This window comes from Triturus cristatus, chromosome 4_1 (genome assembly GCF_964204655.1).
Source record: "Triturus cristatus chromosome 4_1, aTriCri1.1, whole genome shotgun sequence".
Classification (NCBI taxonomy): Eukaryota; Metazoa; Chordata; class Amphibia; order Caudata; family Salamandridae; genus Triturus; species Triturus cristatus.
Genome location: NC_140585.1, coordinates 541021274 through 541040024, shown reverse-complemented (window position 1 = coordinate 541040024; position 18751 = coordinate 541021274). Strand labels below are relative to the sequence as shown.

The 18751-nt window shown below is 46.0% G+C and overlaps 1 protein-coding gene across 1 annotated transcript in view; it reads left to right on the top strand.

Moving 5' to 3' along the window:
* Positions 1 to 4434: 4434 nt before the first annotated feature.
* The window catches only part of LOC146855197 (NADH-cytochrome b5 reductase 3-like), a 252932-nt gene continuing 238615 nt past the window's right edge, over positions 4435 to 18751 (top strand). The window contains exon 1 of the mRNA XM_085652847.1: positions 4435 to 4777. Coding sequence (XP_085508973.1) covers positions 4757 to 4777 — 21 coding nt within the window. The 5' untranslated portion in view covers positions 4435 to 4756. The remainder of the gene's footprint in view (positions 4778 to 18751) is intronic.

Genomic DNA, 18751 nt, shown 5'->3' with positions numbered 1-18751 from the left:
CTGTTCGCATGGAGATGTCCCTGCCTCTCTTGGATGGGTAGGATAGCGGTGGTTAAAATGACCATTCTACCGCGTATACTTTATCTGTTCCAGATACTACCGCTGACCCTCCACATAAAGCCCTTCGTAACCTCCAATTGGACATCAACACGTTCCTGTGGGATGGCAAAAAGCCCTGCCTTCATCAATATGTGCTTTATTACTGGAAGCGCAGCGGTGGGCTGTCGGTTCCTCTCCTACTACCAAGCTTTACAACCCAGATTTCTGGTGGAATGGAACTGCTCGCTTTCTGAAAAACATTGGCCCTTTATGGATCAAACAGTCGCTGGTTCCAACATATGGAAAGGAGTCTGGTTACCACGTAAATATAGGGCTTGGGGCCTCTACTTCTCGCCAGTGACGAACTCCACACTCAAAGTGTGGGACTCTGTGCCGCTCAGAGCAGGTCTCACGATGTTCCCCTCCCTGATGACCCTGATTTTAGATAAGCCAGATTTCACCCCGGAGTTGGAGCGGGAAATGTTCCGGCGATGGCATGAAAGGGGTTGTAAACGAATGGGATGCCTCGTTGATCTGCAAGGGCTTATTCCCTTTGACCAGCTCAAAGCTGATTATTCTTTGGCAGATTCTGACCCTATACAATATTTACAATTGCAGCATTGGGTGTTGAGTCCATAGAACAGGCAGGGACAGTGCGACCCATGACTCCTTTTGTGAAATGGATACTCCTTAAAACTGATGACAAACGCCTCATATCTGAATCATATGCCATGCTGAGCAAGGACTCTTCTCCTGTTAAATCCAAAGGGCATTCAGAACTGGGAAGAGCCCTTATTTCCAAGGAGTAAGAGGATATTTTCTACAGAGTACATCCCACGGCACATAACATGGCAAGCACTAAGACTGCTTATAAAATTGTATCTTACTGGTATCTGACCTCAGAGTGACTCCACAAATGGAATGCAGGGCGCTCGAAAGAATGCTGGTGGGAGTGCGGGGACACTGGGAATCTGTTGCACCTCCTATAGCATTATCCGAAACTCACCTGTTACTGCGATCAAGTGCTGACTGATATCAACTCTGCCTTTAACACTTCCATCCCAAGCTGCCCAGCATACACTATTCTTGGACTACCAAACCCCCTAAATTATCCCCTACGCTCCAAACGAGGGAGGCAAATGGCCCTAACTCTAGGGGCGGCTCAGCATGTGATTCTATCACTCTGGGGTACTGATAAGACTCCCAACCACACCTCCTGGCTACATAAACTTTGGTTTATCCTGGGGATGGAGAAACTGTCCTTGTCAGTGGATCCAGGCTGCTTCTCTCATCCTGACAGGTAGGCCCCCTTTATTCAGATAATTTCCTCAGAGTTTTAAGAACTGACATGTTTGACCTATCTACGGCTGCTCCGCTTAATTCCCTATGAGACCCCACCCCCCTAGAGGGTTAGGTGCTATTTGGAATCCTGCTATCTCTCCTTCCTACACCACAACAAACTGTGAGACCAACATTATTGACCATATAATTGCTGTATTACAGAGAATTGGGGGCTGAAGGGCTTGTTTGATGGGTTTTTTTGTTTTCTTAAAATCGCTTGGCTCATGCCGCCTACCAAAGGGTTGTAGGCGGAAAAGGTGTGATACAAGCGCTATATGTTTTATTGACCGCTGCTAGCCTTCGGTTGTAGACGAACAGCTGTGTATTGTCCTGATTGGGCTTTAATAAACAAAATTGTTCCATAAAAACGGCGAGTCTACCACATGAATCAGGTCTGTTGGCATGTTATGGTATCTATGAGAGTTAAGACAAGCTAGGACTGATTCAGTCGTGCGCTGAGCAACAGAATATATGTATAAATGGTGCACCCTCAATTGCATATGGTTGGAGTTGTTCTGGTACAAAAATAGCCCCTCCGCTTGAAGTACTGTTACTCCATTAGTAAATCATTTATGAGGTCTATCCAGTTGGGGTAGAAGCCGAACCTTTGGCGGCACTGTTATACCAACAGTAAATTGCTATTAGGAGCCCGACCAGTGAAGGTGCTTTTACATCAGCACTAGATCACTTTCTGCCGCCACCTAGGAGCAGTAGAAGGCCCAACACCATGAAGGCACATTTAAATCAGGGTAGGATAATTACTACATATCGTGGTGAAATACAGCTTAGCTGCATGTATTTCACTATTGCATCAGACAGATCACACAACAATTAAAACAAGCCAACCTATTAGCTTTGCCAAAACTTATTAGCAGCATGAGATAAATGACTAGCAACAATGATAATGTGAATAAGTGAGATTGAAAAGGTTTCAATTCTGAGAATAAGATCCTGCAAAGTAAAGAATACTTTAGAATGGGTTGTCGCTTTTGGAATGTCTTAATCACTCCTGCTCTCCCCTTCACTCCACTTTCCTCTGTACTCTTACTCTGTTAGACACCTATGCCTTTTCTCCACACATCTTTCTAAAATCCTCTATCTGCATACCTCACACAACTCCTTTCTCTTTATCACCACCTTTTCACTGTGTCCTTCTGCATATACTTCCTTGTGTCACCACCCATTCGTTATGCAGTCTCTCTTGGTGTACTCACCTTTCAATACAGCATTTTCTTTTCCTAGGCACTGTCAGTATTTCAACAGCTATGCCTCTCCTTCACAAACTTTCACATAACATTTTCATTACAATTGGCACATATGCTATCATGCTGTCTTCACTTTGCAGAGAGGCAAAGGATTGGATGAGCATTTAGTCTGAACACCTTTAAGACCCACTGACAAGCACTGTTAAAAACTTGTACTGCCTTCAGCCTCAACCCCAGAGCTCTCAATCATGCTCAGTCATGAACATCCATGTACATCCTGATCTCGCCCAAACATCGACAGGTGACTTGGTTCCCTGTTTGCCATATGCATGACTCATATGTTGCATGAAAAAAACACTGTACAGAAACACAGCATCTGGAAATACCAGATACACTTATGCAAGGCTAGCATGTGAAATGTAAACAGTGACTCCATCGCTGAACTCAAATGCTGTAACGGTTTTCACAGTGATTATTTAAAAAAACTGATTCGTATTTTTGCTTGCAAAATTAGGGATATGAATATAGGATCCATTCCAAAGTATGTTTTTAGTCACTACTGGGTCTGAGGGCTTGCAGGATCAGTTCCACATAAAGGCCTAACTGTAGTTTGTAAGGTTTACAGCAGCTGCTGTTAACTGTTCACGCAGCAGAAAAGGCCTATTATTCGCGGGGGTCACAAAAGTGACACAATTTGGTGCTAAGTGGACGTCATTAGTTTTGTGCTGGGTAGTAGCTCTAAAGGAATGCATAGTAGCACTATGTCCTACTTTGTTTCAAGGGAGCATTCCATAGGTGGTACCTGGGTGTTCCCATGCAACCAGCCACAGGTTTTGATGCAAATCCCAATCTACTAACATTAGTAGACAGGAATTTGCATCAGAAAAATATTCCTCCTCTCGGTAGGCATAACTTTGGATAACATTTTTATATTCTCCAAACTTTTCCAACTTTGCATGGATGCTGTACTTTACAGCAGCTATTAAACCTTGAAAAAGTTGTATACTATGTAATAGTATAGTACTTTGTACTGGAAGGTTACCCTTACCAATACAAAACCTATATGTTACACAGCCATATGGGCCAACATTTTGCAACGGGAAAGTGGGAGATTTTGCACACAAAAAACAACCGACTTTTTATTAACAGCTGAAATAAAGTCATTTTTAGCGTTAAAAAAATCGGGTATTTTGACATGTATGTAGACATTACACACACAAACACCCTTAAACTCTGTGCAAAGAGTGCGTGGTCCAAGGCAGCCAAAAGTGCGCAGGAACCTGTGGAGAGTCTGAGAAACAGCGCCGTATCTTATTAGAAGTGGTGCTGTTCTGTTTTTACCCTTTGATACAATGTGGTGAAGTGACTTTGGTGCAGTGCTACATCATTGTTTATTTAGCACAGTTTGTCCCTCCCTACCTATATCCAGTCATTGCTAGTTTCCGTGCAATTGAGTGAGGCAGAAAGCCCGGCCTGCAGGCACACAGGAAATGATCTCAGCGTCGGCTCAACATCCTGTGATTCGGGGCAATTAACTTAATCTTCCCGTAGGAATTAACTTAATCTTCCCGTACCAAAAAAAACAATTGCGTCCTTGTGTAATGTAATTGCTGCTCATGTCAGAGTATGTAAGAAGCGGATACAAAGAAGTTTAGAGCAGGGGTGGTATTGGCGCTTCTACAGTGTCTATGCATTCTGGCATCTTCTTCGCTCATGATGTCCTCATACCCTTAGTAACACATTTCTAGACCCTGACGTGCATGGCAGAAAATGGGCTATGTATCATTCACAAAATATGTCTAATCCGTGTTCTTTGGCCATTTGCTGTATATATCATTAAACAAATACTGTTCCAAAATGGCCGCTAGGTTACGCTGGTTTTTGGGGATTAGACCTGTAGGCGAGCTGAGCACCTTCCTTGATTCTGCAGAGAAGTACGCCACCTGTAAACTACAATTAGTTCCAAGGTTTCAGTTCAAGACAAAGAGCTAGAAACAACCACTTATACAGACCAACGCGGACCTACCCGAGCTCTGGCTTCGGGATAGGGTCACAGCTTAGTCCTTCCTTTGTGTCACCAGCCTTGGGAGTGGCCGCTGAGCTCACCGCAGACTTTTCTGCAAGCCAGAGGATCTCCTTCAGAGACATTGTGACCCCTGCTTGTTACCGCGATGGGCGCTCAAATTAGCACGGTAGGTGTCTCGTAAGGGAGAAAGCATCATATCATTTGTATGCTGAGCTGTAGAAGGAGCAGCGGACGTCTAAATGTGGTTTACGCAGGCGTAGTTTCTAGAGTGCATCCTGGCACGGGCTTTCTTCACCCACTTTCCTACCACTAGTGCACAAGTCTGTGTACAAGAGGCAGAGGAAGTGCGGGCACGACTTGCAACTCCAGGAGTTAGACACGTAGTTTCAGCAGTTCTTTAATTGGCATAAAAAGGAGGTGGCAACCCGAAAGCGAGCCCTAAGAAGCATAAACTAGAAATCCTTCCCAAGAGGCGTGGGCAATATAATTAAGGGTGTGTCTTAAAACATAATAAGTAAAACCCTTCAATTGGTATAGCGTGTCATCTGACCAGTATTTTCGTGCCTGTTAGTTTTCTACTTTGACATCGCACAGAAATGGAGGTGCACAAAACACGCCAGACCTATTCTTTGTCAATAGGTCTAGCTTGTTTGTAGTACGAGCTGCCAGTTAAGAAATAATAGTGCTTTGGTTATGAATAATTAGAGTTGGAGATTTTCACATTTAAGCACTGCATTTTATTTTACTATCTCTCAGTCAATATTTCGACAGCAGTGTATTTTCTTCAAACACTTAAGTATAGAATCTCTGTAGGCATATTGCTCTGTATGATCTGCAAAAGGGCTATGGATTGGATGAACATATATTCTGAACAAACACCTGTATGATCCACTGAGAAACTGGCTTTTGCCATTTCAATGCCTACCACAACCTGAACTCACGAAGACACCTAAATGTTATTTCGTCCGTAGTACAATGATACAACAGTAACATGCTGCCTGAAAAGCCGTTTAGAAAAAGCAAACGCTCTTAAAGAATGCAAGATTAGGTAAAACATGTGAAATGTAAACGGAAACTACATCTCTGACAAAGATTACCTTAATGGTTTGTAATGTCATTGTTCAACAATTGATCACTGGTTTTGTCTGTCAAGTTAAAGTAATGAATACAGGGCCTAATGGGGATCTATTTCAATATCAGTTTTTAATTACTGGCAGTTTTGCAACCTAGAGGGACGTGGCCCACCTAAAGCCCTGCTTTTCAGAGAAAATAATTTCCACGAGACAGCACCCAGTTGTGTGTGCATGGGCTGGGTGGATCAGAAACCCCTCCTGCTGTGGTCACCGACTGTGAATGTGTCATTGACCGGAAGCTATTAAATGATGCTAAGTCTGCTTCTTATTTATCAAGCATAACTTCAGCTTCATGGCTCAATAAGCTGTCTAGGTAAACAACCTTTGCATGCTCAGGAACATAAACTTAATGCAAAATAACTGAATGGACAACCCCGTTCAGTAACCAGCTAAGTGGAGTATGAATATAAGAAATCCCATAAAGGGACTTGCAGATTTACTCAAAGCTGTCAGCTTCTAAACAAAAAGAACAAACTGTGTGCCTATCTCTTTCACCTCTTGATCTATCATACTGCTTAGCGCTGGGTCCAATATTACGATAACCACACCTTTGTGGTCATCATGTTCAACCTGGAAATGTTTTCCACATAAGATTAAAAAACACAAAGGCAACTCCCTTCCAACCAGTCACCCTACATGGTGTAACAAGCTCTCAATATATGTAAGCACCTCTTTGCCCCACATAGTGGTAGTTAAGTGCCATGTTTCAATATCATAACATCTCATCCAGTGGTGTGACTAGATCCAACTTTGGGTGTGGGGCGCCCAGGTGTTGCTAACAATTTGGACAGTAGGACATGTCCTATTTAGAATTCATACGAAATTACGTTGTCCTAGAACCAAACAACGTCCCAACTTTGCACTCCAATAATATCTGTCAAGATTATCTTCTTTTGAATGTAAAAAAAATCGGTAATCAATTTTTTTGATGTGAATCTTCTTCTTTTATTCGACTTTGAAATCATTCATTTTTATGTTAAATCATCACGCAATGATTGAAAAATTTCCAATGCATATATCAGGAATCCCAATGCATTTCGAGACTAGCCCTTCATCAGGGGAAATTGTCCGAAAACATAATGAATTAAGATCAACTATTCTAATATCCGTACATTTTCACAGTCACATAATAATTAGAGGTCAACGTGAAATAGCAAATCTGTGCGTTCGTTCAGCAAGTAAGAAATTCCTGTGTCCGTGACTATAGAAGAGAAATGAAGGGTGAAGAGAAAGTAAGCTCTTGTTGGTAAAGTTTGTTTATACAACTTTAAAAAAAATGACGATGTTGACAAGGTTCCAAGTTAATATAAATAAATCGGAATCATGCTGTAGAAAATGAAGCATTCCATGAATAAAAGTCAAACGAAAGAATTCAAACCCAGTAACCGATTCATCTGAGGTGCCAAAACTTACAACCGAGTTCGCAATGTGAAGGCGAGATTTTTAAATTCTTCAGCTCTTGTCTATAGGTCGATGAGCTCACTCGTGTTAATACAATACTGCTTTTAACTGTTTGTTAGATAACAGGATGTGGGAGCACACCGCTGACCTCTCAGGCAAGGTTCGCCCCTGGCATTCTGGTAAATGCAGTCTCTTGTAGCTCGCTCCGATATTTCAGAGTATTTCGCCATGGTTGGCGCAGATAGTGCTGATCTCTAGACATGTGTTTCTTGTTTATTAACCCTCATCAGTAGAGAATACAGTCTTGTATTTTGGGGTTTGCTGAGTAGGCTGCCAAACATTATATCAGGTCCAGTACCTCTCACTGGCGCGCAGGTGCTTCATCCACAAACTCGTCAGCTCTATGACTCACAGGAGTACTTTTGAATAGACAACAGGATGTGGGAGCACACCGCTGACCTGTCAGGCAAGGTTCGCCCCTGGCTTTCTGGTAAATGCAGTCTCTTGTAGCTCGCTCCGATATTTTAGAGTATTTCGCCAAGGTTGGCGCAGATAGTGCTGATCTCTAGACACATGTTTCTGGTTTATTAACCTCATCTGTAGAGAATACAGTCTTGTATTTTGGGGTTTGCTGAGTAGGCTGCCAAACATTATATCAGGTCCAGTACCTCTCACTGGCGCGCAGGTGCTTCATCCACGAGCTCGTCAGCTCTATGACTTACAGGAGTACTTTTGAATACTTTTGAATAGACAACAGGATGTGGGAGCACACCACTGACCTCTCAGGCAAGGTTGGCCCCTGGCATTCTGGAAAATGCAGTCTCTTGTAGCACACTCCGATATTTTAGAGTATTTCGCCAAGGTCATCGGAAGAAACTGCATTTCCCAGAATGCCAGGGGCGAATCTTGCCCGAGAGGTCAGCGTTGTGCTCCCACATCATAATGTCTATTTAAAGTACTCCCGAGAGTCATTGAGCTGACGAGCTCGTGGATGAAGCACCTGTGCGCCAGTGAGAGGTACTGGACCTGATAGAATGAGTGGCAGCCTACTCAGCAAACCCCAAATATTGGCTGTATTCTCTACTGATGACGGTTAAATGGGATTTCTGGTTGGCTAAGGCTTGCGCCAAAGCCAGGCAGAAACCACCACTCCAGTCAGGGCAAGGGAGTTACACGCCAAAGATAACCCCTGCTCACCCCCTTTGGTAGCTTGGCACGAGCAGTCCGGCTTATCCCGGTGGCAATGTGTAAAACATTTGCGCACGAACACAGCAACAACATCCCAGGCACACCACAAAAGGAACTCCACACAAGTTTCAATCAAAAATAGCCTTTGTGTTCTCATAACACATTAGAATAGTAAACACATAATATACATGGTGCCACCTGGCACTGGGTCATATCTACAAGGGATTATTTACACCTGACAGGGCCAACTGGACCACTCTCAGTACCATCACAAAGTGAACTTAGTAAATGTAGAATTTATCATAAACATAGATCAAAACCAGTAACTACTGGTAATCGCTGTACTTAGCATCGGCCTTTAACATAAATTACATTATGCACAGCTTCACATCAGGCGCGAATTAAATTCTGTGCCAACCTCACCAGCATAAACACATTATGCAATTCTCTCAGAAGTCTAAACGCATTAGACCCTAACCTCCTAAGTATAACTACATTAGGGGCATAAATCACACAGTGGAACATAATCTCACTAGCATAAACCATGATATGCAAAACAACCTCATAATCATAAAACACATTTAGAGGTATAACTCAGGGTGCGTAAATCATACTAAATGAATAACATTTCCTAGCACCACACTCGCATTAGGGCCTGGCACCCTATAATTCTAACAGCCCCCCTGGCCAACTGGCCATCTCAGAAAGGGGGGCTCAAATGCCCTATGTCCCAACAGTCAGGGTGCGCTGCCAGAGCAGCGAAAGTCAAGGTTGCGAACGCGGCGCAGACCTAAACGTTGCAGCTGCCCACTACTTGCTGGGCAGCTGGGAAAGTATGGGGCAAAGGAGTGCATCTCACTCCTTACTCAAAACATGCCCCCCAAGAACTGTGCGCCTAAACGGTGCAGCTGCCCACTACTTGCTGGGCAGCTGTGATTCAGATAAGGCCTGGCACCACTGTGCCTTTAGAACAAATATGCAAAGCGTTGGAGCCACACGGGGCTCTGTAAATAAATCATGTGCAAACCAGAACATGCCCCTAAGAACGGTACACCTGCTCACTGTCAGGTGGGGCAGCTTTGGAGGGGAAAACAAAGGTGCGCTGGTCAGCTGGGGCTCTCTCAACAACCATGCCCTCGTTGGAGCCACCAAGGCTCTGTAAGATGTGCCCCAGTTGGAGCCACACTGGGCTCTTGAAACAAACATGCGCCCGCCTCGTTGGAGCGCACTGGCTCTTTAACAAATGTGTCCACTGTTGGAGACACACAGGCTCAGGAAACAACATGGCCCCCAAAAGGAAATTAGCGCGGGCACTTCAGGCCCCAGGGGGGCCCCAAGTCGGCTCTTCTTGGGCCCCCTCCGACAGGTATACAAAATGCCAAGTCCCACTTTGGGACTTCGAACCCTTGCTGGCCCCAACACTAACACTGCTCACAGGGAGCACAAGATATCCGCTCCAACCCCAGCCTCCACTCACCGGGATGCGCTGGGCCTCCGCTGGACTCCCTGCTCTCTTCGCCGGCGGGGCTCTGGAGGCTCGTCTCTCTTCTGGGGCCGCCTCTCCGTTCGCGTTGTGGCTACCTGCGGGACTCCCATTTCACTACGGGAGTCCCGCCTGGGGTCGTGGCATCACAGCTTTTCACCCGGACCCCCTCCTGGGACCCGGGACTCGTCCTCAGTACTCGGGGAGGCGGGGTAGGCTCCCCTCCTTCCCCTTGGCACACCGGGACTCCCATAGACTCACGGGAGACCCGCCTCGACCCGGGCACGACTTCCAGACCTGTCGCCGGCCCCGCCCAGAAGCAGGCGAACTTTGCCTGGCTTCCGGGTCGGCAGCCATTACTCACTCGGGCTGCGGCGGTGAAACGCGGGGTGGGCTCCCGCCCTGTAACCAAAAAGTAGAAGCGGGGTGGGCAACCGCAGTTACCACAAAGACATAAGCGGGGTGGGCTCCCGCTCGATACATAAAGAACGCGGGGTGGGCTCCCGCCTCAGCCCCATCACGGGGCAATCCCTCATGCCGGGATTCCCTCTATCTCCATGTGCAGCACCGCGCTGCAACAGCCCATGCTCTCCTCCCTTCAAAATAAAGCGCTCACAAGGCGCTAGAAGCAGGCAAAGGTCCTGCAGCACAAAGAATCAGCCCTTGGAGATGAAAAGGGCAATGCAGGGCCCAGGGAGGCAAGCCCCCATGGTAGCCCCCCTGGGCCTCTGCAGCAGCCCGCCCTGGCAGGAGCAGAACTGCAGAACTGAACCATTTTATGGGGACACAGCCCCTATATTTATACAACATTTTCCCATTGTGACACAGCACAGGGCTGGGGGAAAAACCAGATGCAACTGGTTTGGGGGAGCTTTGGAGCACTTTGTTGTGCTCAGCTCCTCTCTCCTTTGTCAGGTGGGGGCTGGGTACTCATACGCACCACAGGGGGCGGACCCGGCATTTTGGAGGGAAGTTACAGCCCTATCCAGGTCCCATGTTCAAGTCCTCTTTCCCATCTACATGCAGCTCTCTCCATTCACCACCGGGCAGACTCACCCTGGCTCCTGGAATTCCCCAGCCTTCTCAGCTCCTGTCAATCACAAGCCAGACATGCACTCCACATCAGGCAGGCAGACACACAGTACACAGAAATGCCAACTTCTAGAAGTGGCACTTCTCCACCAGTCACCATAAATCTGCGCACACCATTGCGCAGCATTTATTCTCACGAGTTCGCACATACCAAACTCGACCCTGCACTCCTCTCACACCAGGAACTACCAGGGACACACACATCCCCCATGCATTCCTATGGGAAGGCAGGCCCATCTCACCACACACACACACAGAGCGCACACACTTTACACTGGACCCCAGTGCTAAAGTGCTCAGAGGCCTAAAATCACCAACACCAGGTTACAGAAAAAGGCTAGGAGAACGCAAAAAGTTTTGGGGTGAACCTGCCAAAAGGGCCAAGTCCAACAAGCACTATCTGCGGCAACCTTGGCGAAACACTCAAACATCAGAAGAAACTGCATTTCCCAGAATGCCAGGGGCGAACCTTGCCTGAGAGGTCAGCGGTGTGCTCCCACATCATATTGTCCGTTTACTTTGTTAGCCCACTTATTTTATTAACACGAGTGAGTTTGTCAAGCTCGAGTATTTAAAATCTCGCCTTCACATCGCAAACTCGGTTGTAAGTTTCGGCACCTCAGATGAGTGGGTCACTGGGTTTGAATTCTTTCATTTCACTTTTATTCATGGAATGTTTTATTTTCTACAGCACGATTCTGATTTATTAATATTAACTTGGAAGCTTGTCAACATTGTTATTTTGTTAAAGTTGTGTGTGTGTGTGTGTGTATATACAAACTTTGACTTCACCAACAAGAGCTTACCTTCTCTTCACCCTTCATTTCTCTTCTATAGTCACGGATTCAGGAATTTCTTACTTGCTGAATGAATGCACAGATTTGCTGTTTCACGTTGACCTCTTATTATGTGACTGTGGAAATTTATGGATATTAGAATAGTTGATCTTAATTCATTATGTTCTAGGACAATTTACCCTGATAAAGGGCTAGTCCCGAAATGCATTGGGATTCCTAATATATGCCTTGTAAATTTTTCAATTATTGTGTGATGATTTAACATTCTAAATCTGAATGATTTCAAAGTCGAATAAAAGAAGATTCACATCAAAAGAATTGATTACCGATTTTAATATTTTTTGACCTTCAGAATTAAAAAAGAGAATATTCTTTACAGATATTATTGGAGTGCAAAGTGGGGACGTTGTTTGGTTCTAGGACAATGCAACTTTGAGTGCATTCATAGTTTACGCCTTTGATTGGTGGTCGATACCCACCTGCACCCTACACAGTTTTCCTCACCTGGAAGATACAAAGTGGAATTTTGTTAACACCTAGAGGATTGCGACTATTTTTCTTGTTGTACTCCTATTTAGAATTCACATGGAGGAGTTCACTGTTTTTGTAGTCTGCATGATACAGGGAGTCATTTTTCTGTACAGTATGTGCTTTATTTCTAAAACATATTGCGGCAATGTAGGACTTGGCCTTTTGGCTAATGTTCCCTAAACGTTTTGCTTCCCTCCCTTGACCGTTTTCCTGACATAGAGTTGCCAATTTAGATGCTTTGGGTACTTTGCCACTGCTGATGAGTATCAAAGTACAAGGGTTACCTATGTAAAGTACAATGGTAATTGGTTGGCCATGACTGGTATGTTTGCCTTACTAGTAAAAGTCCCTAGTGATGTGCACTGTGTGTGCAGGGGCTAGTAATGCAAAAGCGCGCAGAGAAGGGAACTCAGGCCTTTAGTGTAGGGCCTGCGCGCAGAGTGCTAAGTTAGCATGTTGTCCTGACAAGTACAACCACTTGTCAGGCCTTACTTTCCCTTTTGCATACACAGTGGGCACCCCTGTGGTAGGTCCTGGGTAACCCCTGGGTAGGGCGCAGTGTAGGTAAAAGGCAGGACATATACTGAGGTGTGTGTCATGTCCTGACATTGAAAAACACTCCATTTCGTTTTTCACTGGTGAAAGGCCATTCTGCCCATAGGACAGAATGGGGAGGCTGGGTGTTGTGTTTGTTAGCCCAGTTTCCTATAGGTTTAAAATGGAGAGGTGACGTTTAGTATGTATGAACTCAGTGTCATAACACATCTTTCTATGAAAGTGGTTTTGTCACTGTGTTCAGAAACCACTCTTTTAGAAAGTGGCTGAGTTTTGTGCTTTAAGCATTTATGTGTGTCTCTGCTAAATGTGGATTGACTGTCTGGCTCTGAGAGGTGAGAGGAGCTGGGAGAGGTCTTGACCCAGGGAGGGGTTGAGATAGCACCAGGCTGCCCGGCATCTGGAGAGTAGGGGGAGGAGAAGCCCGGGAGGTGAAAAGGCCTGGGCTGGTGCTATAAACTAATTGACCCCTCTCCTGCTGAGTGATTAAGGATCCAGACCCCCAGTATCAAAGGGAAAAAGGTAACACTGGGAGGGAGACACCCAGAACTGATTTAGGTGGGGTCAGTGACCCCTGAGCGCAACGAACTTCAAAGACATGAAGGGGTATAACTAAGAGAACTGAAACCCCTAGAATTTGGTGTAGTTTTGAATGGCGAAATGGACAGGTAGAGTCTGCAATGGCTTTGACCTGTTTCATGGTCAAGAAGAAACTCTGCCAAGGAAGAAGTTGCTGAAGAGACTTCTGGATAGGACTGACCCTTGCTTCGTGATCTGGGGTTGGCCTGCAGTTTGTAGCTTTTAGTAAGGAAGAGACTGAAGGGACGTTGCAGTGGGTGGTGTCACCCCCCCCCCCTCTTCTTGAACAGGACTGTGCTTTGTGCTGTGTCCTGAACCCCAAGGTCCTGAGGTGAGCTTGCTCCTTGTTTGGAAACACAGGAACATAAAAGTTTCTGGAGAAGTCCTGAGCAACGCGGAGTGTGCATGCTTTTGCAGCTTGAGACCCTCGGAAGTTGTGCCTTGTGATCGTGGGCACACAGGAGTAAACTGAACCTCAGACGCGCTTGGTGCGTGTCATGGTGCAAGCCGAAGCGCCGGTGAGGAGCGCCTGGTCATTGTGTGTACCGGGAGAAGAAGTGAGTCTCGGACGTACAGGGTCCGTGTCGTGGTGCAAGCCGAGGTGTTGGTGAAGAGCGCCTGGTCGTTGTGTGCACCGGGAGAAGAGGTGAGACTCGGATGCGCAGGGTGCGTGTCGTGGTGCAAGCCGAGGCGTTGGTGAAGAGAGCCTGGTCATCGTGTGCACCGGGAGAAGAGGTGAGACTCGGATGCGCAGGGTGCGTGTCGAGGTGCAAGCCGAGGCGCTGGTGAGGAGTGCCTGGGTAGTGTGTGCACTGAAATTGACGTAAGTCTCCAAAGTGCTGAGTGCGGGTCTCAGTATCCACTGAGACCGCGGAGTGAAACAGTAGCGGCCCGGACCGGCAGCGCTGGAGGAGCGGAGCCTCCGGCCCGAGCTCACCGTGCCCATTAACAGAGTTCTGGATCAAGGCCCAAGTCACTGAAGGAGAAGAGTGGGGTCGTGCCACCCCCTTTCCCCCCCCCCCCCCCCCCCCCAAGGGGTAACGTGGATCACCACCTGGGGTGGGGTGCGGGCTCGGAGGAACACTCTCTCGGCCTTTCGCTTCTGTCAGCTGCGCAAGCCTGTTGCTTCGGCTCGGATCGAGGCCCGTGCTGGCCCAAGGAGAGGCAGTACTGGGGCCGAAGTGAGAAGCAGTACTTTTGTGTCATCATTGATCATGTTGGGGGCAATTGTTAATGGAGCACCTAAACTGTCATATTACACTTTGCATTATTGCTGTTAACAAACTGTCGTATGACGCCTGACCTTATTTCTGCCTGATGAACTACATGCTTGGTGCGCTACGCACTGCGTTAGTTTTCCCTTGCAGAGTACATGATTGTATTGTGGCGCATTGCATTATTTCTTCATCGCACAGTACATGATTATAACATGGCGCATTGCATTATTTCTTCCTTGCACAGTTCATGATTGTAGTGTGACGCAATGCTTTGTTTCTTCCTTGCACAGGGCATGCTGGTAGTGATACGCATTGCATTATTCCTTCTATTACACAGTACATGACTGTGGCGCTACGTATGGCATTGTTTCTCTATTGCCATGTACAGGAGTATATTGTTACGCATTGCAGAATTTCATTTCTTTTGCAATGTGTGTGATTCTAGCAATACGACTTGCCTGACCTTTTGGAAACGGTTAGAAGTAAGCTTAACTGTTGGTTAGAAGCGGTGGTTGAGATTAGAACCTACCAATCCAGAGGGAGGAATACTACCCATTATTTTATGTTGTTTTTTATCGTTTGGTCATATCGTATATCTTATATAAAGATTATACTGGTTTTATAAAAACTCGTGTGGAGTCTATTTGTGGTGAAATTATTGGGTTGCTGTGAGTGTGGTTGCACATGCTGTACACTCGTGCCTTGGAGATGAGCCGGCGGCTCGTGCCAAGCTACTAAGGGGGTGAGCAGGGCTATCTCAGACGGTGTCCTTACTTAGCCTAACGTTGAAACGAGGGGGCCGGTTCTCGCACCTGGCAACAGCGGTGTGGGACAGGGACTCCTGCCTCCAGCATTTGGTGGCGGCGGTGAGGGATAAGGACCCCCACTTCCAACAGGCAATAACATTGCATTTCCACGTAGTATTCTTTACAGAGATTCAGGGCTGTAGTCCAGGGAAATGTTACAGTTTCAGTGGCAAATGCTGCATTTTAATACACATTGACCACTCACCCAAGTAGCATTTAAAATCTTGAGTTTTGGTTTAGGAGATAATTAGTGGCAAGTAGTGCACCGAGGGTGGGGGCATTTGCATTGATCCTAATCTAACAGGGCTTACACAATTGTTACAAGACATTTAGACATGATTTTTAAAACGAAATTGAAAAATTCTAGCTCATTTAAGTTACTGCTCTATCCTTGCTGATGTCACTACTTATTTCCCCAACATTTTAGCGACTTCTCTTCCATGACAGTAAAGGATACTCAAACATTAAAAATAGCAATGGATGCTAGTGGCAGCAACAACTAAAGTCTATGGAATTTATATATATTTTACAGATGGCATAATGAGTACATTTGAGTGGAATTCTTGTATGGGGCAAAAAGATCATGAAATAAGACTTCAAGAAGGTGTGCTCAGTCACAGCTTCAGAAATTACTTCCAAAAAGAATACTAAATAGTTAGAACTAGCTTCCACCAAGAGTGAAGAGGCAAAAAAAGTATAAATAGAAAAAGGTTTTAGATAAACTGGAGTATAAGGATGAGAAAAGTTGAGTTGTCTGGCGTTTTGCAGCAGGCATGAAAGAGGGTACAAGAGATAGCTGTATAATCCTAGACACAACCTTATTTGATTTTTAAGAGGTAGAATACTGTTTCTTCCGAATAGAAAGCAGTGCTCTCAAAACAGTAAATTAACTGAATTTTAGAGTTTTTTTTACATTTGAAGAGCTAGCCTCTTTTAACCGGACCCCTTCTTCCCACTCCCTAAAACCACTGTTAAGACTGGACATCTCTTAATACTGATGCCCACTGGTGTTCTAGAAGCCCAGCTCACCTTACCTGTTCAGTAGAGGGCACGGAGCTAAAAGTAACTATTAGTGGGAAATTCATGAACGGTCTGCTTTGACGTTGCTAAGCAGGCTTTATCTTCTCTGGCCTATGATAGTATTTCTTGAATAATATACCTGGACGTCTACTTTGTCAACATATGATTATTCTCACTGTCTATATGTTGGTGCAATGATTAAACCTCTAAATTAACATATTCCTTACTTTAAAGATTAAATGGGGTTCTCCCTCTGTCGAGTCTCTTCTTTAAATTGCCCCATATTCACTTTGTGCACAGCAGCAGGCAATAAAACAAAGTCGTTCATAGATAAACCTCAGCAGAAATATGCTCTTTATTGACCTACTCCTCTTCATCATCTGTAAAATACAACCATTCATTATTCATGCTTTCCTTCATCCCTAACTCTACTGATTAAGTTTTATTTTCTTGCCCTACAGCATCCATCATTAACTCTCCCTCTTATCCTTAGTCATTCCACTGTATATCATAATATAACCTAATAGCACTTCCACTTGCTTCATCAACTCCTCTTAGCCCTTCACCTGTCCTTCTCCCTTTAGGTCTTTCTCCCTCAAGGGACCATCTAACATCCTTTCGGCCCCTTTTGTCATGCAGTCCCAGCCTTCTGCCTTCAGCAGTGTTCCATCCTCCACCACAATCCTTCAACTACATTACCTCCTCGTCCAGTCTTCCTCGCCACAGTAATACATATGAGCCTCCGGCTCCACACAGAACTCCAAGTAAAATAAAAGAGCAGCGCTCTAGTCTCCCCTCCCTCCTCCAATATGGCCCCCAGTGGCTTCAGCCAATCCCATAAAAGGATACAAACCAACCAGCTCGATCTGTTCTTTTTTTCTGCACTTCTCCGAGTGCTGTGTTACCTGATGGTCAGGTGAGTGGGGCTGGGGTCCTGCTTGAGCGGACCTGTTTTGCCCTAGGGTATCTAGTTTGGGGGAAGTAGTGTGTTTATGTTGTTTTTCATTTATATGTTTTTTTCCCCCTTCTTCTGCCTTCGCGCTTCTGGTCCTGCTTCAGCGGACTTTCATGGCGTTTGTCTATACTATGGTCAGCATGTCGTCTCAGTTTTTGGAGAGGCAGTCCTGCTATGTCTCTGGATTCCGCTTCCTGCCTGTTGACGGTGGTTTGTTTACTTTCCCGACCGCGCATCCTGCTAAGCAGACGTAGCGCGGCCGGGTGCGTTTGCTCTGGGGGTCGGAGGCTCCCGGTCGCATTCTTACCTGCTGACGGGGCCGCGTGAGCTTGCTGTGGGGGCGGGAGACTCCCGTGCGCTTTCCTTTTCGGACTGCGGTGGGGTGGTGTTCGGTCTGACTCCGACCTCACGCGCCGATCTCTGTAGTGCGGTGATTCCTGTTCCACTGTCTATGGGCATGCGCGCGGCTGTTTCTTCCGTCATTTATGTTGGTTTTTTTCAACGTGCATGGCCTGGCTTGTATGGTTACCTAGCAACCCCGGGGCCTTTTATGCCAGGCGTGTTGTCTTCTTCCTTGCCTGTGTTTATTCATTCGTCCACTTGTGTTTGGCTATGATGGAGAGTGGTTCTGTGGCTGATTCTGCTCCTGATCCCTTGGTTGTGGCTTCTGGTTCTGGTATACAGATACCATCTATGGAATTATTGCAGCAGATGATCAATTCTGCTGTGGCTGCTGCAATGCAGGGTCAGGTGCCTATTCCTCCTGCGAAGCGGGCTAAGGTTGATGGCGCTGCGGCTGCTGATTCTGAGAATGAGGAGGAGGTTGATGTCAGGGGTCGTTTTGTGCAGGGTGCCGACCTGAAGGAGGTGCTGGGTCACATTCGAGAGAACTTGGTATTTCCTGCTTCTGTTGTTCCTCTGGAGAACGATCTATTTGCGCAATATCAACGTCCTGAACCTGCTTCTTTGCCTCTACACTCTTCAGTATTGAGGTTCTTGGCGAATGAATGGAAGGATGTGGACAAGGGTTCCTTTTCACGATTTTTGAATAAAAGGTACCCGCTGCAGGATTTTGCTGTGAAATTCCCTTCCTCGGTAAAGGTTGATTCCTTGTTGGCCAGCATGTCGTCTCATGGGACTGTGGTTTCAGAAGATTCTTCTCCTGCTGACCCGGTTGACCGTAAAGTGGATGGTGCGGTGAAGCGCACTTTTGCGGCTGAAAATTTTTCTATCAGGGCTGCTGCCTATGCTTCTTACACTATACAATCCTTGTTTAAGGATTTTCAGTCTCTGTCAGAATTGTTGGACCAGGGGGAGGATGTTTCTTCTACCCTGGCTTTGATGGAACAACAGGTTCGGATGCTTTCGGATGTGTCCTTTGAC